The sequence below is a fragment of the Chrysemys picta genome, chromosome 21 (assembly GCF_011386835.1).
Source record: "Chrysemys picta bellii isolate R12L10 chromosome 21, ASM1138683v2, whole genome shotgun sequence".
NCBI classification, from domain to species: Eukaryota; Metazoa; Chordata; order Testudines; family Emydidae; genus Chrysemys; species Chrysemys picta.
Window position 1 is genome coordinate 6,637,272 of NC_088811.1, and position 21,432 is coordinate 6,658,703.

The 21,432-nt window shown below is 39.1% G+C and overlaps 2 protein-coding genes across 17 annotated transcripts in view; both read left to right on the plus strand.

Moving 5' to 3' along the window:
- The window catches only part of SLC35E2B (solute carrier family 35 member E2B), a 31,447-nt gene extending 21,565 nt beyond the window's left edge, over positions 1-9,882 (plus strand). For 3 of the 5 annotated variants that reach the window (XR_006175079.2, XR_010594261.1, XR_010594262.1), the window contains exons 7-10: positions 307-379; positions 3,069-3,214; positions 3,932-4,949; positions 8,147-9,882. Coding sequence is in view for 2 of the 5 variants with exons in the window: in XM_008167297.4 (XP_008165519.1) it covers positions 307-379; positions 3,069-3,214; positions 3,932-4,178 (466 nt within the window). In the remaining 3 variants the exon portion in view is untranslated. Of the gene's footprint in view, positions 1-306; positions 380-3,068; positions 3,215-3,931 lie in introns of all 5 variants that reach the window. The other 2 variants (XM_008167297.4, XM_065575240.1) reach the window with 1 other exon arrangement.
- Positions 9,883-14,169: 4,287 nt separating this feature from the next.
- Positions 14,170-21,432, plus strand: part of LOC101951327 (cyclin-dependent kinase 11B) — a 40,129-nt gene continuing 32,866 nt past the window's right edge. For 4 of the 12 annotated variants that reach the window (XM_065575260.1, XM_065575261.1, XM_065575263.1 and 1 more), the window contains exons 1-6: positions 14,458-14,597; positions 17,401-17,526; positions 18,316-18,431; positions 18,822-18,949; positions 19,644-19,782; positions 20,332-20,486. In XM_065575260.1, coding sequence (XP_065431332.1) covers positions 17,416-17,526; positions 18,316-18,431; positions 18,822-18,949; positions 19,644-19,782; positions 20,332-20,486 — 649 coding nt within the window. In that variant the 5' untranslated portion in view covers positions 14,458-14,597; positions 17,401-17,415. Of the gene's footprint in view, positions 14,598-17,400; positions 17,527-17,605; positions 17,663-18,315; positions 18,432-18,821; positions 18,950-19,643; positions 19,783-20,331; positions 20,487-21,432 lie in introns of those variants that run through there. The other 8 variants (XM_065575267.1, XM_065575268.1, XM_042852851.2 and 5 more) reach the window with 6 other exon arrangements.

Sequence of the window (21,432 nt, forward strand, 5' to 3'; positions counted from 1 at the left end):
AGTGAACACTACAGTGTGTTGTTCGGAAGCAATTCCATAAACTGAATTTGTTTTTTAAAAACAGCTTGCCTATTAAATTCAAGGCCATCTCAGCCAGCATGGAAAGCAAACTTTGTTAGTTCTATGAGAAATTTTGAATTTGTCTTCCACGAGACTTTTAGCTGATATTTTTTAAAAAAATTTTGACCACTGTAAAGTGTCAGTGCAGAGATTTCTATTTAAATGTAATACAACTTTCTTTCTGTTACAGTTAAGGAAAAGCTTTTAAAAACATTTATTTTTGTATTATTTGATTTCCATTTATAGTGCTCCAGAACTTCAGTTTTACACAAGTGCTGCTGCAGTTATTATGCTCATTCCAGCTTGGATATTTTTCATGGTAAGAATTTTTATTTGTTAACAAAGATTAATTTTGCTGTTAGATTTGTGCAAATGGCTAACTCTCAGTTTACTTTTCCTCTTCCTTACAATCCTGCTGACATGCACCCCTGTTTACTTGTGGTGTTTAAGCAAGAGATCCAGAAAATGTATTTTAAGAAGCAGTTTCATGTTGACATGACATGACAAATAAACCAGAAAGATAAAGTTTGTTTCAGGAGTTTAGGGAGCAAGTAATTTAGTCTGAATAAATGGCTCCAAAGGGGCAAGGTGGATGAGGTAATACCCAAAGGGACAAACACTTGAAGACTTAAAAAATAAATCCTAATGTTTGTAGGCTTCTTGGATAATAGCAATTTGTATTCACATGGTACTTGTAACCTTAATTATAAAAGAAGAAACTGAGGCCTAGTAGATACAATCTGTTAGAGCAGGGGTCGTCAATCTTTCAGAGTAGTGTGCTGAGTCTTCATTTATTCACTCTAATTTAAGGTTTCGCATGCCAGTAATACATTTTAATGTTTTTAGAAGGTCTCTTTCTATAAGTCTACAATATATAACTAAACTATTGTTGTATGTAAAGTAAATAAGGTTTTTAAAATGTTTAAGAAGCTTAATTTAAAATTAAATTAAAATGCAGAGCCACCCGGGCAGTGTGAGTGCTACTGAAAATCAGCTTGCGTGCCATAGGTTGCCTACCTCTGTGTTAGAGGCTGGTTAGAACTGTGTGGTTCCTAGCTCCCATTTCTGTGTTCCAACCGTTAAACTGCATTAACCAAATGCAGCAGAAAAAAGTTGACTTAATTAATAGTACATGAAAGTATGATATGCTGTGGGAAAGATAGTGATAGAATAGCAAAAATAATGATAGATAGACCTGTCCCATTACCTTATGTATGACAACAGAAGAGATAAATGCAATCATAGTTTCAGAGTAACTGCACCCATATTCCCCTCCGGGGTCCCTTGATGGCACTTACTTAAGGTGTCTGGTTCCCTAGCCATCACCTCTCTTGGGGTGGAGACTTATGTTTCTCTACCCCTTGACTGGGGTTTGAAGGCTGAACGGCTCCCTACCTTGCACTGTAAGGTCCCCAGCAAGCCAGTCTGCCTACATGCGAGCACCTGTGCTGTGTTTTCTCCCCAACAGCTATGAACAGTGTATTGCCAGCAGCTACAAATTACTTCACAGCTCCTTCTAATCAAGTACATTTATTCTTAAGGCAAAAGCATTACTGAGAAAACCTATACAAAACAATGGAAGTTCCTATACACATGCTGAAAGCTTATTAGAGGTCACACATCAGAGTTATGGGGCCCTAACAAGACAAAGTCTTTCCAACCCTTCAACAAGGGTTGCCTTCCCCCCCACCCTCTCGGACAGAAGATCCTGTTTGCTGGATCAGAAAGAAGGCCCTGAGTCATTTTAACTGCAGTCCTTTTGTGCCAAAACCCTTTCTTTGTTTGTTACTTGGTCTCTGGAAAATCCAGTTTTAACCAGCATATATGTGGATCCCAAGGGGTGGTACCTCTCTGGATGTGTTTAAATCCTACACGAGTCATCTTAATCACCCCCTACTGGTTTTGGTTCCTGGAAGAGCTTTGATAATCCTCCACCATGAAGTAGATCACGATCATGCATACAATCCCTGGCCCACAGTGATATATAAACTTAATATATGTTCCACCAAAGATACTGTAGGCAGTTACAATATCTGTCACAAAAGCAATTATTGTAACCATGCTAGCTAGATCAAAGAGGTCTTCAAAAATATCCCCATGCAGTGCTTGGACACATTAGTGTGTTGATTCAGAAGATGCATGGTTCCTGGTTCTCTTTAAAATCTTCTTGTGTGATCACCATTTCATTGTTGTTTGGGGAGGGGGGGAATACAAATTATTTTCAAAAAGTGATGCTGGGGGAGAACCTTAGTTTTTAATCTGAATAAAAACAGCTCAAATATAAAGGAAGGAAGAGAGCAGCAATAGTGAGAGAACGTATGCCTCTAATTCTGATTACCATAAATTTCTGTGCTAGGTGATTACAACAGATTGGCAGATTTTAGGCTCTTTACATGAATAGAGAGCTCTTCTACTGAGTGACCTGAGATTTTGGTGCTAAAACCCTTAATTAGTAGAATTATAATAGCTGGTTAAGATCTCAACATGAATTCAGGGTAGATACTGAGAGGGGATGAGTTTGGACACTAACTCAGGGTCAGTGTGCTCTGTTTAGGGTGGGTTAGGAACTCATCTCATTGTGAATGGGCCAAGTCATCATGACAATCAAATTACATCAACAGTTACAAAATTAAATCTGTCATCACTTTGGGTAAGGCTAGGTGTCAGGGTTGGTGTAGGGTTAATAGCGAAGCTTTTTGTTGTTAACATGTTAACATTCAAAGGAGGAAATATCACACAGGATAAGTGACAAATAATGAAAAGTTCAGATAGATAAGGCTTAGGCTCTCCTTGCTCTCCCCTGCAGAGAAGATCAAACATGAATGGTATAAACATTCCATCTCCTACTTCTGAAAATTAGATTAAATATTCCTGTCTTTATTTCCAGTATAAAGAAGTGCCTCCTTTAGGCCTAGGGGTAAAATTAAGTTGCCTAGCCTATGTTTGCTTGTAAAAGAAAACAGGACACAGCTAGATTCTTAAAATCCTGTTATATTCTTTGGCTTTAGGATGTGCCAGTGATTGGGAAAAGTGGAAGGCGTTTCAGTTACAACCAAGATGTCATTGTACTGCTCCTAATAGATGGAGTCTTGTTCCATTTGCAGAGTGTTACAGCATATGCCTTGATGGGAAAGATTTCTCCTGTAACTTTCAGGTAAAACTATAGATTTTGTGTCAAAATTATGGTTCTTTCCTTCCTCAGACGATCTCATACTGGTAACTGATTGAAAATGCTATATGGTGGAATAAATAAAATAAATTCTATATGTACTCCAAATTAATGAGGATGTTTTCCAAATCCAAAAATCAAACATAGGGCCAAATCCTTGTACTGTATGAGTAGTACCACTGGTTGCAAAGGAACTACTGCTTTTGTGTGTAAGGAAAACAGGATTTGATCCTTAGCATTATGCTTGTGGGACAGGTATGCATAGTTCTTAGCCTCATTTCACATAAATAAGCAACCACATAGGGATACACTTACAAATTGCTGAATGGAATTTTAGGTATGTGATTCTAATTTTAAAATATTTGCTGATACTGCCAGTTTTCTGGTGGGAATGAGTAGGTGAGTGGATTAGCCAAGGAAGAATTAGTGACATTCTATTGTATGCTTTTAAAAAAACAGCATGTCTCTTACTTGGTGACTTTAATTATTCCCATTAGCTCTCAGTTTAGGGATATTACACAAATGTTATTGCTGATACTTAAAGGAGTCGCTTTTTTATTAGCCTGAGCAGGAAAAGTGGAATCTGGCTTTCTGCAAGATAAAGCACCAAAAGATCCAAGTGTGATGGAGCATACTGAATATATTGTGTGTGGCGAATGTCAAAGCCTTTCAGTCCTTAATATTTGTGTTTTGTTGTTTCAGTGTTGCTAGTACTGTGAAGCATGCGTTGTCAATCTGGCTAAGTATTATTGTGTTTGGTAACAAAATTACAAGCCTCTCAGCCATTGGGACAGTTCTAGTAACAATTGGCGTTTTGCTATATAACAAGGCAAAGCAACATCAGCAAGAAACAATACAAAGCCTGGCAGTGGCAGCCTCACAACCCTCACAGAGCACAACTGAAGATACCAAGCCACTAATATCCAAGGATTTAAAGCCATATGATTGATACGGCTCTTAATTCTTCCATCACAACCTGACACAACTCAGAGGATCTCTGTCTTAAATGGACGCTACCCCAGCTGTTGACAATGCTTGGTTTCTTTGAATTCACAACAGGTGAAAGAATGGACTTTGCTGCAGAGAGGAAAAAAAGGAGAAGATCCTATAAGCCCTGGTTTACTAGAAACTGACATGTAGAACCGAAGACCAAGAGTAATCCAACATGGTAAACATTGGCTTCATACTCCTTCCTTGACTCTGCAAATAAATAACAAGACTATATTGGAGATAAAACTTCAGTGTCAGATGGAAAAATAACTTGTACCCCAGCCCCACCAAAGTAATGTGATAACATGACCCATCCCTGTTTTCTGCATGCTTGCAGTAGGATGAAACTAGTGGATAGGAAAAAAATGTCTAGTTGCCACTCTTTTTAAACATCCTAGACTGTGTGTGTGCATGGTGAGGATCTGGAAGAAAGCACTTTGAAAGACTAAATCAGTCATTTTCGTTTACACAGCTGTTAGTGTAAACTATGAATATGGGCAGCTACTCTTGAGTATAAAGCCAGCAAAGAGAATTTGTGCTTTCCTTTGAAATTCTCTAACAACTGGAGCATTGCAGTTTGCCTGGGTACCAACCACATTTGTGTGTCTACAAAACTGAAACACACACACACATGCCTATATACTAGGAGTCAAAACAAATAAGTATAGTTGCTATCAGGCAAAAACCACTGGAAATTTTCAGAAATAAATGAGGCATCAGCATTTCCATAGTAAGTACTGTCTTAATTTTAGAAATATAAAAGTTTCCTTTGCATTGTAATTTATCATAAAATATTTTTAAGGCAAGAGGGGAATGAGTTTGATTTTTCTTTTTTTAATTTATAGGAGAGCAGTTAAAAACAATAGACTTCTTGAAACTCGGGGTTACAACTCTGTCTTTAGCTTTTGTGCTCAAGTATTTTAGTATGTCCTGTTACAGTGATAAGAAGTCAGAGTGGATAGAGTTTAAGGGTAGAGTTTTAACCTTAAACTGAGAATATTCTGGCATCTGTTTTTTTTTTTATTTTGCATGATATAGTATTAAAAAAAAAATCAATGCTTTGAGAGAAAGAAGGTAGAAAGCTTCAGCTTCATTTTGATTATTTCACTTTTTAAAAATGCTAAATCTTTCTTCATTGTTGTCAAGATTACAGCATAGGCCTCTCCCTCCATAGGGCAGCTACAGTCATTAATCAAGATTTAGAAATTTCCTACAATAACTGGTGTAGTCCTGGTTTTACCTAATGTTAGTGAAACCCAAATCATTGTCATGAAGCACAGTGTATCATGCCATAGGGCATGTCCTAACTTTTATCAGACAAAAATATAGCAACTTGCTCTGTATACAGTCAGATTTATCTCTCAAACATTGTGGAAAAAAATAGAATCCTACTAAAGATGTAGTTACTAGGTAGGTACTGTCTTAAAAAAGTAAGACTTTTTAAAGTAAAATTAAAATGTCTTATATGAATTTTACAAGTGATGGATTTGCTCAATCATATAGGGCTTTTAATATAAAAGAAATTGCCCTTTCAACTGCTCACAATAAGTTCTTTTCTCCAGTAAACCAAACCATTAAACTACAAGTAACAAACCCCTATAAGATGCAATCTGGGGATCATGAAGTGTTTGGGCTGTGAAAAATTGGGAACAAAAAACAAAGCTAAGGTATTATTCTCAAAGTGTTAATCCTTTTTTGCCGCCTACACACTAATGTTTGCACTAGCTTTATGTCTGCCCATCTGACATGATCTGGAGAGAGGTCTGTGCTGTAAGGTCAGGGATATTGGGTCCACACCCAAACAAAGCTATTCATTGTTTAAAAATCCAGTAGTTAATGTAGAGTGGACGTGCTGCAATATAAAACTGTTTCCTTTTAGCTGTTAGATATAACTTGCAATTGTAGTTGTCTCTTTAGACCTGTTTACTTATTTGGGCAAATCTGCTGCATGTCTAGATCCCTTTAGGGAAATAAAAAATTAAGCTTACAGTTCTGTTTGACAACATGCTAGCTTCAGAAGAGTCTGTCTATATGAAAGAGCCTACCATCTATCCCATAATAAGTTGAGCATAGTCAGTAGAATTTATTGGACACATTCTGCACATAGCCAATTGGCATATGTTTCCAGCCTGGCACTATATTTTTCTCATCTACACAAGGGATAAACAGATCTGTAGCTCCATTTGCCTTGTGACAGCTCAACATCTAGCCAAATAAACTATGTGAATCAGCCAAATTTCTGATGAATGTCATCTAGATGCAAAGCCCTAGGTAAAACTGTGCACTATGTGAGATCTAGCTAATTTTTAAGCTCTGCCTTCCAATAGTTGACTTAGCATTCTGCCAAGAATTTACAGTTGCAATTTCACTGAGATTTTCAAAGACCAGTATCCCTTCTTGGCTTACATAAAGGTAGATAATTGTCAATAATTGTGCACGGAATCAATATTTTAACTATCTAGCATATTTTTTATAGAAAGTACACATCTTCCATAAACTGCCATTTTAAGATGTTATATAAGTGGCTTAATGAAAGCATTGATTTTTTTTTTTTTTTTAGCTTGTCCTGATGTAAGTTACTCAATGCATTATTTTCACTGCCAGTTTCTTTTTGGTTGCATATGCCTTTTTGTTAAAGAAAAAATACGTGAACTGCATGCAAAGATTGCTTGGATTGGGATCATTAGATGGCTCAACAGTCAGGCCTTTGAGGTCCATTAAACTCCAAGAACAGAGTTCTCTAATGTTCTCTCTTTGGAAAACATGACAAATTTCCTGTTGCCAAAGAGTATAATATGTTTATTTGAAAACCGAAGGACACATCCTTATTTTGCATGCATGATTTTACTGCATCAGAATAAATATATAGGCTTGGATTTCTGGAATGTCATAGGGCCTTCAACTAAACCATTGTGTAAATACCTAGCTAATTTGGCAAGGACGGTGATACTGAAAACCACAGGATAAAGAAAAATCACACAGGGCAGGTATTTATTTTAAAATTTCCCCCCAACCCTAGTATGGCATACTGATGCTTGACTGAAGGGACCAGCTGACTTGCAAATATAAGGAAGCAGATAGTTCGGCATTTTGTACATTAACTATGATGATACTATCCCCAAAACTATATGTCCACCATCTGAAGATGTGGTTAATAAAGCTGCTGTCAGACAATGATTATTATATATATTAATCTCCCCGTGGATATAAAATGCTGGGTTAATTGTAATTAGGTTGTGACCATTTCATGTTGAATCCCTTTCTCCCCTTATGACTAGTGATCCCAGTGTTCTAGCCACTCTGCAATTTGATCTTTCTCTAACTTTCCTATAAAAATCTGAATAGCATTTGGCGCACAAGTGAATTACTGTGAAGACTCCATTATATTGCATTGATTCTGCTGCCTGGATTTTAGCACAGGTGACTTACTTAAGCAGCCATAAGGAATAATACCTTATTCAAATATGAATCAAAGCTGATATTTTTTGTTTGTTTTTAAAAGGCAATTATAACTCATGGCCCATTCCTGACTTTTATTCATAGTTTCTCCCCTTTTCTGCGGGTTATTTTCCCTGTGTTTTCATCTTTTAGTGGGTGTAGGTTAGGGATGTAAATATTGTTTAAAAAGTTAACCGTTTAAACTATTAAAATTATATTGTTTAATCGGTAAACCGATTAAAGGGAGAGAGGCTGGGGTTGGCTGGTCAGCCCGGGGCTGGGGCCGCTCTGGCCGGCTGGCCCAGGGTTGGGGGTTAACGGTTAGGGTGGGTTAACCAGTAAGACTAATGCTTACTGGTTAACCGTTTAATATTTTATATCCCCAGTGTAGGTGCTTTAAGTTTACCCTCATACCAATAGCAAGCGATAGGTGTCTTGAAAATAACTCGGACATTTTCTTTTCTCTTGTTCTCTTTCCAACCACTGCAGATCTCTATAATCACTCTTGTGTTTGTCTTAAGGACTGAATGTGCTCCCAAGGCCAGCCCAACATGATGCCTCAGAACTGGGGTGGATGTTTAGCCTTGCTTTTCAACATAAACTTCAAACCAGAATGATTATAATGGAGTCATACAGTGGGATAAACTGAGTTTCTCTTGCAGCATAGCATGTATAGGGTGGTGGTTTTCTTTTGGCGGTCATGGAAGCCTGGTCTGTCTGTTAAGGATTCTTTTCAATGTCAGCAAAGGCATTGTGCTTTCCCGTCTCAACTCCATCCTCTGTTCTGTTTTCTAACTCATCACATAGGTAGCTCCTGTTTCCTTTTGAATGGATATTAGGACTTATCTTAGCCACTGTGTGGGTAGGGGCATGTGGACTAAAAAGCCAGATTTGTATTCGGTAAGCTAGTATCGCTGCAGATTTGAGGCATGAATCAGCATTGGGTGTCATGGAATTTACAATCCTATAAATATGAACACCTGTCCATTTTTTTTTTTACATACACTGTATGGGTAACATTACATAGGGTTGTCTGATTTTAGGGTCTTATTCAGCTAAGATGGGCAGTGAGGCAATAAGCCTGCAAAATCCACAGACTTGGCATCTAATTCACCTAAAAACAAAATTATACCTTGCAATTGTGGCTCAGGCTTTTGCAAATAATTTATAAAGCTTTTTAAGCCTCTTCTAGAAAGCTGAACACTTCATGCCTATTTATGCAGCATTTTACTAAATTAATGGAGCTTCTGGAACCATTTTGCTAGTCAAATTAGTAACCCTATCTAAGAAAATATGAGTCAAACTACACCAGCTGGGCACCTTCTCTTTGAACTGTTTTTAGGAGAGAATCAAGTCACTTCTTCTCTATCCTATCAGTAAGGGATGGAGAAGAGGAGGAGGAGCAGGAGACCAGAAATGGTCATCAGTATCCACTTTGAGAGAATTTCAGTTCCTGAATTGCAGTAAGGCAGGGCTTGCTGAAAGCCTCAGAAAGTTGCTGTGGTTCAGCACCCCGGGAGCCAAGTTTTTGCTAACTAATCATTGATCAGGAGAAAGAATCAGTGAATTGCCGTTTCAATGCAGGCAGACGGATCTAAATGAAGATTTAAATATGTGTGTTACAGAAGAGAGGAATTGATAAAGTGGATAATAGTAGGGTGAACAGATAGCAAGTGAGAAAAATTGGGACCCTTTTTTTCCCAGGGGAAACGAGATAGTTGTGTATGTAAGATAGAGCCCCTAATATCAGGATGTCTGGTCACCCCAGCTAAGGGTATTGGCTCACCATTCAGCAGTCCTTTAAATGGAAGATACCTTAGTGTCTGAGAAACTTGAAAACACAGTAGCTCTAATTGCTGCTTCTATGTCAGGGCCAAACCTTTATGTATTTGATACCAAACTACGAATGTTGGACTGAAATACAGTGTACATATTATTTTGTAGGTATTTTGTATAGACACAATTCCGGTATTTATGTAAGGTAGGACATTTGAGTACTTTCTAAAAAAAATAAAATCCATCATGCATAATCAATTAAATATAACTGTTAATTCTGTTTGTAATACATATCTGATCCTGTGGATACCAATCACGATTGTTCCTGTGTATGCTGCAAACAGACATGATTAAACATCCTCGTTTTTTACTTATTCTTGAAAAAAATAAAATTAATGTATGTTTTTATTATTTCTTCTAAGAAAAAAATAAAAAATTCCATCATGTAAGTTTCTATCTGTGAATGTGGTTATTTAAATACATATGAAAACGTTCTTCAGTGATCCGTGACTGTACCTTGGTAACGCAGCTGAAACTCCCAAACCCCAGGCATACTGGGGACGATGAGGAAAAAAACAGCCTTTTTCTATTAGACAATGTAAATCTCTCTCTGGGGAAGGTGGGGCACAGTGTATTCTGGTGAGTAGAGCAGCTAACAAATAAGGACTTTTAGGGTATGTCTACAAAGGGATTAAAAAAAACCAATGGTGGCCTGATCAGCTATCTCTGGCTCATAGGGCTTGGGATTTGGGGCTGAAAAATTGCTTTGTAAATAAAATTGCTGGAGCCCAAACTCTAGGATCTGCAAGGGTTGATGGTCCCAGAGCTCAGGCTGGAGTCCGAGCCAAAATGTCTGCACAGCAATTTTTAGCTCCACTGCCCGAGCGCCGTCAGCCCAACTGCCCAAGTCAGTTGACCTGGGCCAACTGCAGCCATGCTGCAGGTCTTTTATCCCTGTGTAGACATACCCTTAGGTTCTAAATGCTGTCTCTAGGAGTGGAGTGTGGTCTAAGGATTAGAGTCTGGGACTGGGAATTAGGCCAGCTGAATGCAGTCTCATTTCTACTACTGAACTGCCTTGTGACCTTTGACAAGTTGCTTAATCACCCTAGCAATTTTGCCCACCTGCAAAATAAGATTAATACATTTGTATCTCATTGGGGTGAGGGTTTGTGAGGCTTAATAAATATAAATAAATTAATGGAGATATCCCATCTCCTAGAACTGGAAGGGACCTTGAAAGGTCATTGAGTCCAGCCCCCTGCCTTCACTAGTAGGACCAAGTACTGATTTTGCCCCAGATCCCTAAGTGGCCCCCTCAAGGATTGAACTCACAACCCTGGGTTTAGCAGGCCAATGCTCAAACCACTGAACTATCCCTCCCCCCTTTAATGTTTCAATGCTTCTGTTTGACAGTACTAATTTTTGTTATAATTGTATAATTAAGCTGAATTCCACTTTGATTGGTTTTTGTCATCGAATTTCTTAGTCTGTTATAACCATATATGGCTTTCTTCATCTGCTGTTTGTTCTTGAGATTGCCTGTTTTCAAGTTCTAGGCACCATTGTGTCAGAATTTGTAATGCTTGTTCTTTCAGTGTGCTGCCTCCTAGTGTGCATTCATTCCTCGATCTATGACATTTATATGCTTTATTTCAGAGCTTTTGAATTACTTGGATGTCTTGATTTTGTTAATTTAATGTCTTTCTAACAGTGATGCTCTAGCTCATCAAAAGTTGCTCTAGCTCAACAGAAATTAGGATTTGATGAAAGAAATTCTTGGTTAAATTTCTGTGCCTTTGGGTACGTCTATACTTACCTCCGGGTCCGGCGGTAAACAATCAATCTTCTGGGATCGATCCCGGAAGTGCTCGCTGTCGACACCGGTACTCCTGCTCTGCGAGAGGAGTACGCGGAGTTGACGGGGGAGCCTGCCTGCCGCGTGTGGACCCGTGGTAAATTCGAACTAAGATAGTTCAACTTCAGCTACGTGAATAACGTAGCTGAAGTTGCGTATCTTAGTTCGAAGTGGGGGGTTAGTGTGGACCAGCCCTTTGTTTCATGCCAGAAGTCAGACTAGATTATCATAATGATCCCTTCTGGTCTTAAAATCAAAAAATCTTTAATGTTAATGAACGATGGTGACATGATAACTCTGGAACCTGAAATCATCCTATTTATGGACAAAATATGTGCAATAAAAGCTGAACCAGATAGAGGCACTCTGTCAGAATGATGACCCATATTATAAGGAATGTATCAGTACACCTGTCCTGGCTTCCCTTGACACTTGCAGTGAGACTCCCAGTTGTGGTGTTTTTTTCACTATAGACACAAACACGTTTCCTGTAAATTTCCAATCCAGAATAGGTAAGGCATCTGGTGTGCATTAAGCTGGTAAGCTGGAGGTAATTAGTACCTCCTAGCTCATTACAGAGCCCTAAGGAAAAAATTTGGCTTAAATTGTTATATAAAATATTTAATTTTTATTTAAGAAATTTGTTTTAATAGAGGTTATTGAAAATAAGCAAAATTTTGTTTTATGGGGACTTTACCCTTAATTTCTACCTGGGCTGTTGATTAATCGCAGTTAACTCTTGCGATTAACTAAAAAAAAATTTGCAGGTTTAATTGCACTGTTAAACAATACAATACCAATTGAAATTTATTATATATTTTGGATGTTCTATATTTTCATATAGTATTCTGCGTTGTAATTGTAATCAAAGTGTTTTATTTTTTGTTACAAATATTTGCACTGTAAAAATGATAAAAGAAATTGTATTTTTAAATTCACCTCATACAAGTACTGTAGTGCAATCTCTTTGTTGTGATAGTTCAACTTACAATGTACATTTTCTGTGTGTTGCATAACTGCACTCAAAAACAAAACAGTGTAAAACTTCAGAGCCTACAAGTCCACTCAGTCCTACTTCTTGTTCAGCCAATTGCTAAGACAAACAAGTTTGTTTACATTTATGGGAGATAATGCTGCCCACTTCTTAATTACAGTGTCACCTGAAGTGAGAACAGGTATGGCACTTTTGTAGCCGGCATTGCCAGGTATTTATGTACCAGATACGCTAAACATTCATAGGCCCCTTCATGCTTTGGCTACCATTCCAGAAGACATGCTTCCATGCTGATGATGCTCATTAAAAAAATTTGTTAATTAAATTTGTGACTGAACTCCTTGAGGGAGAATTGTATGTCCCCTGGTCTGTTTTACCCATATTCTGCCATATATTTCATGCTATAGCAGTCTGGGATGATGACCCAGCACACGTTCATTTTAAGACCACTTTCACTGCGGATTTGACTAAGGGCAAAGAAGGTACCAATGTGAGATTTCTAAAGATAGCTACAGCACTTAACCCAAGGTTTAAAAATCTGAAGTGCCTTCCAAAATCTGAGAGGGATGAGGTGTGGAGCATGCTTTCAGAAGTCTTAAAAGAGAAACAATACAGAAACTACAGAACCTGAACCACCAAAGAAAATCAACTTCTGCTGGTGATATCTGACTCAGATAATGAAAATGAACATGTGTTCATCTGCCGTGCTTTGGATTTATCAAGCAGAACCCCTCATCAGCATGGACGCATGTCCCCTGGAATGGTGGTTGAAGCATGAAGGGACATATGAATCTATAGCACATCTGGCATGTAAATATATTGCAGCGCCAGCTACAACAGTGCTATGAGAACACCTATTCTCACTTTCATGTGACATGAACAAGAAGCAGGCAGCATTATCTTCTGCAAATGTAAACAAACTTGTTTGAGTGATTGGCTGAACAAGAAGTAGGACTGAGTGGACTTGCAGGCTCTAAAATTTGTTTTATTTTTGAATGTATTTTTTTTACATAATTCTACATTTTAAGTTCAACTTTCATGATAAAGAGATTGCACTACAGTACTTATATTAGGTGAACTGAAAAATACTATTTCTTTTGTTTTTATACAGTGCAACTACTTGTAATCAAAAATAAATATAAAGTGAGCACTCTACAACACACAATACATGTAATTGAAATAAACTTATTTGAAAAAGTACATAAACATATTTAAATAAATGGTATTTTATTACTAACAGTGTGATTAATTGCAATTAATTTTTTTAATGACTTGACAGCCCTACTTTCTACTTCTACCATTCAAAACAAATAGCTGTGAAGTGTAATCTATAATGTCCGTTTTTAATTCTTATTTTGCAAATGTAATCAGAAAGGTTTCAGAGTAGCAGCCGTGCTAGTCTGTATCCGCAAAAAGAAGAACAGGAGTACTTGTGGCACCTTAGAGACTAACAAATTTATTAGAGCATAAGCTTTCGTGGACTACAGCCCACTTCTTCGGATGCATCCGAAGAAGTGGGCTGTAGTCCACGAAAGCTTATGCTCTAATAAATTTGTTAGTCTCTAAGGTGCCACAAGTACTCCTGTTCTTCTTTTTTTGTAATCAGAAAGAATGTAATGAACGAAAAGGTAAAAAGATGGAATGCAGAACAGGATTTTCATGCCCAGCGCGATGGCTGAGACGTGTCACTGGGTCTGGGCACGGCACTGTGGTCAGTTTAATCATTGTAATGACCATAGCAGGGTGTGCAAAGAACTCACTCACGGCACTGCACGAAGAGAGGCAGTGTGCCCAGTGCTTATACAGTACAGGCCGTGGATGCCGGACTGTTATCTTTTCCGCGCTCTGCGTGGCCCAAGCCAAGGCTCCGTGCCTCAGTTTCCCCATTTGTAAAAGCGGGAGAACGAGCCTTTCCTCAGCGGCGTGAGACTGAACAGCAGCTGACAAGTGCTCGTACCAAACAGACCTGCGCCTCCTGGAGTCACCTCCCGCCGGGACCCGGGACTTTGGTCTACGGTCCCGGTAGGCTCCGCTGCAGCCGTGGGAGGTCACCCGAGCCCGCCTAGGCGGGAGGCGGGGCCGCGCGTCTGACGTGTGGGCATCGCTCAGCCCCGCCGGGCCTAGAGGCTTCGTCGCCGCCACCCACCCGCCCCTCAGCTTGGCCGCATGCGCGCAGCCTAGCGTGATGGCCAGGCCAACTGCACCACGGTCACGTCAGTACGTCATCAGGATGCGCCGGAGAGCGGAAGTGACGCGTTTGTCCCGCGCTGGCTGGCGCTGCAGCCTCTCTCCTTAGTCTCCGGCGGCGGGCGGTAAGTTTTGCGCTAGTCGCTTCCCCCGTGTGGGCCCTATGTTAGTAGCGGGGCTCGCTCTGGAGTGGGGCGCCGGGTGGGAGGAGGGTGTCGGGGGCCCAAGGACTGGCGTGAGGAGGGGGAGCCTGTGGGGGCAAGTGGGTCTCGGAGGCTCTCGCCGGGGGCTTAATGTTGGGGTGCCTGAGGGGAGAGGGGAGGTAGAGATTGGGGACCGGTGAAGGGGGTGAGGCTGGATGGGAGCGGTGAGGTAGAGGAGCTTGGGGAACTGGCGAGGGGGGCGAGGCTGATGGGGGCAGGGGTGAGCCGACGAGTGAGACAGTGGGGAGCATGAGGTGATAGGCTGAGAGTGCTGCGTTGCGGGGTAAATCTGCACAGGAGTGTGGGGAGAGACGGGGGACCCTGGTGTCGCACTCAGAATTGATCAAACCATGTCCCTGAGTATTAGGAAATTGCTTGGGAAGTCCCCAGACGCCTCCAAGAAGGGGTATCTGAAACATAGTTGCGGTTGATTTCTGGCTCTTAGTCCTGACTGGCTGGGAGTCTAGGGGCCAGCAGAACTTAATAAGACACACCTGGGAGTATCCTGCCACTGAAGAAGTGAGGCCAGGAGGATTCAGATGGCAATAGGGCTTGCACTGCCTACACACTGTTGCTTCTTGTGTGTGAATTTAGTATGCTACACATAGTACATAGTGAGGCACTCTTAATGCATAGTATAAAATCATTCTTTTCAAGAAAGAGGCAACAAATGGCAGGAGGGCAGCATGCATGGAAGCCCAAGCACTGAGGCTTTATTTATATGGGAAAGTCTTTTGGTATAACCTAAGGTGTGAATTTAAACAGATATAGTCATATGGCTATGACCTCCTATGTGGACACGCTTATTCCAGTTTCTTTGGTATAGCTTAAACTCCTTCCTCAATGACAAACTAAACCAAAACAAACACACTTATATTGAAATAAGAGGGTCCATGTGGAGGAACAGGTGTGTTACAACCAGTAACATTTTCCTATGTAGGCAAGGCCTGAAGCAGCTCATCCCACAAGAGAATCATAGCATGAAGTGCTTGTAATGTTTCCACTACCCTTTTACAAAGGAGGAAAAGATTGTCCTTGTTCCTTACCACCCCTGCAAAGTCATTATATATAGTATAAGTCATTTCTTCCCAGGCAACCTGCAGAGACCTCTCTTCTTTCTTTTTCTTGGAAGCCCTTGCTGCCTTACTTCAAAATGACCCACATTTGAAAAATATTTGAATATAGTACAGTTTAATTAAACAACATACTAAACCAGGATGTCTTCATTCAGAGTCTCATTTTCGTCTGTGACCCATTCAGATTAATTGTGGGTCGCATATCAGAGCCTAAGGGGGTAAAATATACCAGGATTCCTAATGAGGGCTGTCTGAAGAGGCAGAAATATTTTGACATCTTCTCGCTTCATCTGGCCTATTTTCACACACCCCTCTTGGGGGGAAAAAATATTTTGTGCATATTCTGTGGTGACAGACATGGATGCAAAAACGTGCACAGCTTTGCGACAAATTCCCCAAAGGCTCACTTCTGAATGTTTGTGACTATTTCAGCCACTTCTACTAGTGGGACTTTAAATATGAAACTAACTTTTACCCGTGTGTGCCTCCGAAAATTGAAATACACGTTTGAAACTATGTAAAGGTGTGCCTATACTGTGATTGAATCATTTTTAGAAGTAAGCCATGTTTAGCTGAAGACCGCCTGCCTAGGAGGGTTTGACCATGGTTATAAAATGTTTTTTTTTTTTTTTTTTAATTTGCACTGTGGTTGCTGTCCTTACTCATTACTTTAATACATTTTAAAAGTTGTGGTTCAGACAGGATCTTGTTCACTTAGTAACTGAGGCTTAATATATGCAGGAAATGAGACTAGTATGAAGTAGGAATAAAAACAGGTTGAAAAGGACCAAGGTTTGTTACTACTATTTGATGGCCATTATGTTACCTAAATGAAATTGATTAGTGGGTCTTAGTCCAGCTCTTTGTAGAGATGTGCCCACTGCTGGTACTGACATATTTGTTGACAGTCTCAGCAAAGAGGCCGCGCATTTAATGGGACTGAAGAGACAGAATTATCCTTTTAATTAAAATATATGTTTTCTGGTCAAACCCAAGACATGTAATTAGGGGATGTCCTTGCTATGTCTGTACTGTTGGATGAATAGAAAACTAGAGTTATCAGTCTAGCGGCAGCCTTATTCACTACCATCAAATTCATTTTTAGAAAGGCAGAAAGAGCAGAGTTTTTTGCCGACTGAAAATGTGGCATATGAACTGCAGTGGAAGGACTGTGCTGGTGACAGAGCAGCAGCAGCTCGAGGACAGATGGGGTTCAAAGCCTTCATAAATAATCGTGCAACCCCAGAAAATTACCTTTTTTCACAGCGCTAAAATAATAAGCCATAAGACTAGCACATTTAGGTGTCTTTGGATCATCATGACTGGCAAGATATGAGGCACTATTGCAGAAGTTGCACTGATTTAACTTAAGTTGATTTTTAAACCAATTTAATTAAACTGTTGCACAAATGGTGTAAATACTCTGATTTTAAACCAAACTTATTTTGGTGTAGCTTAAGTCAAGTGCTAACTAACTTGCTTTTACATAAGATTCTGTGAAACTTGGCACATCACATCATAATTTTTAAATGTTTATTTGTATATCGAAAGTGCATTTAAAACTTACCTAAAACATTGATGTAACCAATAGCATTGAATATATATATTTCAAATACATCTACCTCCATTAATGTGGTATTCTGTTTCAGTTTGTTCTGACTCAAATGGGTGATGAAAAGGACTCTTGGAAAGTGAAAACTTTAGATGAAATTCTTCAGGAAAAAAAACGAAGGAAGGAGCAAGAAGAGAAGGCAGAGATAAAACGCATTAAAAATGTAAGCTGTCTCTTTGTAAATAAACAGTTCTAATTAAAGTGAGGAGGTTTAATTTTTTTTCCCCTCATTTTTCCATTAGAACAAGGCTTCCTCTATCACTATCAATGAAGTTCTTTTGTACTTCCATATTTAACAGGTGAGCACTATCTCTAAGTGTCAAAGCTTACCAAAATGTTGTGCTTTGTTAAAACCTGATTGGTAACACACTAGATCTTTTACTTTGCTTCACAGTTGTTGAAAAGTCTGTCTGAGAAATCAGCCTGGTTAATTGGAAGCTTTAGTTGCAGTATAATTAGACTATTTTGGCCTTTTTGAAATTTTATAGTGCTCCTGTTTTTAAAACTGTTCCTGATTGCAACAGAAAAAATGTTGGGCCCATTTTATCAAATGATTACATTTTTTTGCCCTAAATAATTTTTGCTTATTCTAATTAAAAAGGTGTTGTAGGTGGTCATTATCACTTGTTTGTATTATTTGTTGAAAGATTTTGTCTTTAAAAAAACTACCATAAATTAGCATAGTCTTTGAGTTTTTGCAGGTTAGTTTTACTCAAGTAGACTGAATTTATATTGCTTCAGATATTACAACATATTAACTACATTTGATTGCGTGATAGCTATAATTAAAATCTGTACATTTCATAAACCACTGATTTTTGTTGAGTGTCCTATAGATCATTTGGCTTTATTGCCAGCAGTGGAGTTAAACATCAGTTTAAAAAAATACAGCTCACTGCAAGAGAAATTAGCTGCTATTTGTTTTTACCCTTCCTTCCTCCTTCCACCATAGTCTGATGATCGGGATTCAAAGCGGGATTCCCTTGAAGAGGGGGAGCTGAGAGATCACCGTATGGAGATAACAATCAGGAATTCACCTTACAGGAGAGAAGATTCTATGGAAGATAGGTAAGAATAGAGGAAGATAATGCTTCTGGATGTGGACATTGCCTTAGAAGTAATAAAATCTAAATGTTTTCTTTGTGTTGTGGTTAAAGCAGGTCTGCTGGGTTCTTTTTGATACTTACCTTGAGTCACTGAGATTCGTATATCTTAGTTTACCCATCTATTAAAAGCAATTTAATAATACCTCCCTACCTCACAAGAGGTTGAAAGGGATTATTGATTTTGGTAACATGCTCCAAACTCCTCAGATGAAAGGTGCTATGGAAGTGCTAAATATTATTAGATTAAATACTTATTCCTTCTCATAAAGGGTGGAAAAGGAGCAACAATTCATACTTTTATGATGAATTACCTATTACTTTCCTGTGCTTATTCATATAAATTGCATTTTAGAGGAGAGGAGGATGATTCCTTGGCTATCAAACCACCACAGCAAATGTCACGGAAGGAAAAAGCACATCACAGGAAAGATGAGAAGAGGAAAGAAAAACGTAGACATCGTAGTCATTCAGCAGAAGGAGGTATTGTAGCTGTTGTTTGCAATTTATATTGCACTAGCTCTTTGAGGTCAAGCTGATTGGGGCACATTGTGCAAGGTACTGTACAACCATAGTAAATGTCAGTTAAGAGAAGACATAACAAGTGGATGAGATTAGGGAGCTGGGGTGGAGGAAATGGAGAAAAACATTCTGAAAAAGAAATGTGAAATTCATAGGAATTCTTGCTCAGTAGTTTTATGTCTGACTCCTTCATTTCTTCTGTTACATTTAATCTGGTTAAGGGGTTTGTATGTTTGGTTCCCCTCTCACCCTGGAGGAGGGAAACCACTTTGCAACAGGGACCTTTTAGTCTGATCCTGCTGCCTTTGAAGTCCATGTTAAAACTTCCAAGGACTCCAGCGGTGCAGGATTGAGCCCTTTGTCTTAATACCTATCCATAAAGCTCCTAACATGCTGTTGCTATAAAGTAATACATAATAATAAACCTTGCTTTTCTGTTGTTGGTAAACTTTATATTTTTAGCAAGTTTTTATTATCATTTAATTTTATTTACAACACAGTTCTAGGTCAGGATTTTGCTAGTACATACTAAGACCAGAACCACAAAGCCCTTAAAATTAGTGCTTTACTCTACCCTGGTTTGTTCTTTTGCTTTTAAAGAATAGGAACATCTTGACTATAACAATCTAGCATTTATTTTTATCTTTATTATTAGGGAAGCATGCCAGGGTAAAAGAGAAGGAACGTGAGCATGAACGTAGGAAAAGACATCGAGAAGAGCAGGATAAGGCTCGACGTGAATGGGAAAGGCAGAAGAGGAGGGAAATGGCTAGGGAGCATTCCAGGAGGGAGAGGTAAAAATCCAACCCTTACTCTGCAACACCCAAAGAAATTCAGTTAGATCAGTGCCATTACCCCAGTGAACATGCGGTGTAATAAGAGGCTGGGATCTCACCTGCATATAAGCACCTTTTGAAGTGGCGTCATTACCGGATATCTTTCTAACACTAAAGACTCTGTTTGCTGCTGTTGTGCCGTAATAAGTAATTGGTGAACAAGTCAGTTCTCAAGAATACAGTGGGCTTCCAAGGCTTATTTAAAAAAACAGCTTTTTAAGCCTACTTATTTTTTATTTAAATTCCGACAGACTGCAGAACCTTATTTTAAGGTGGTCCCAACACTCTGTGCCAACTGATAAAGAAAGGCAGACTAGAGCAAATCTGTTTTAAAAGATTAATGTCTGCCTCTGTAAAGGACTGCTTGTGCTATTGGCAAGTACACAATGATACCACAATTTGGTTGTTAGTTGGCACTGAAATTGAATAACTTAGTAGTCTATTATTGCAATAGTAACAGGTTTAGATTACAAAAACAAAAGCCCAGACTTCAATTATATAAAATAGGCAAATGAATGTTTCCAGGGATCGTCTAGAGCAGCTTGAGCGAAAACGAGAACGGGAGAGAAAAATGCGAGAGCAACAAAAAGAGCAAAGGGAACTAAAAGAACGGGAAAGGCGAGCTGAAGAAAGGCGCAAGGAACGGGAGGCCAGACGAGAAGGTAACTAGCTCAGTGTAAACAGTAAAAGGGGGTGTTAAATGGAACAACAGTGGAATTTAGATCAAACAAACATCTCTCTTATATAGGCCAATGCCAGGGTTTTATTTAAAAAAAAAAAAAGAGAGCGAGTGAGTGTCTGGCTTCTTTATTAGTCATGAACAAGAGGACAAAATCGCACATGGGGATAAAGAAAGCAAGGTCTTTGAGCTTGCATAGCTTGTTCTGTACTGTGGAACTCAGACCTATTGGTATTGAAGCAGGCCATTAGTCAGTTTTCAATAGACACTGTATCCTTACCTGTTCTTTATTTACGTACAAGATAAACTTTTTACGGGTCATTGATTTCCACTTACAGTGGTCAAACTGGACCTGAAATGTTTCCAGTTTGCAGAATATTTTACATCCCTTACATCACACATTTAGGTGACAAATGATTAAAATGAGGGATTAAGTGTTTTTGATTTGTGCCTAGATCGAGGCACCGGAGAAAATAAGGACACTCCCCATTTATTTTTTATCTTGGATGCCAGTATTACCTTACTGTGACTCTTGTTTTGTAATCAGTTCTCATGCTGTTAGTCTCTCATTTGCACTTTGTACTAAACTAAGGGGGACTGTAGCCTTTTAAGAATCTTGATCTGCAAAAAGACAAAACATTTAAGGACTTAAGGAAATTAAACAACATGGTATGGAACTTTCTGCTGCCAATGTGAGAGAGAGTGGTTAGCTTAGGTGCACACAAACTTGGGCTATTGCAGCATTGTTAACGGTATAGAGTAAGCATTTTAATAGAGGTTTGCATTTTAATAACTTTTCCAATGTCCCTCTATTTGGTGCTTCTGAAAGTGAGACTAGAACCAGGAAAATTGCAGGGAGACGTTATGCAAGTGTCCCTTATATGCATCTTTGCCACTGCATCTCAGTCCTCAGCTGCAACACCCTTGCT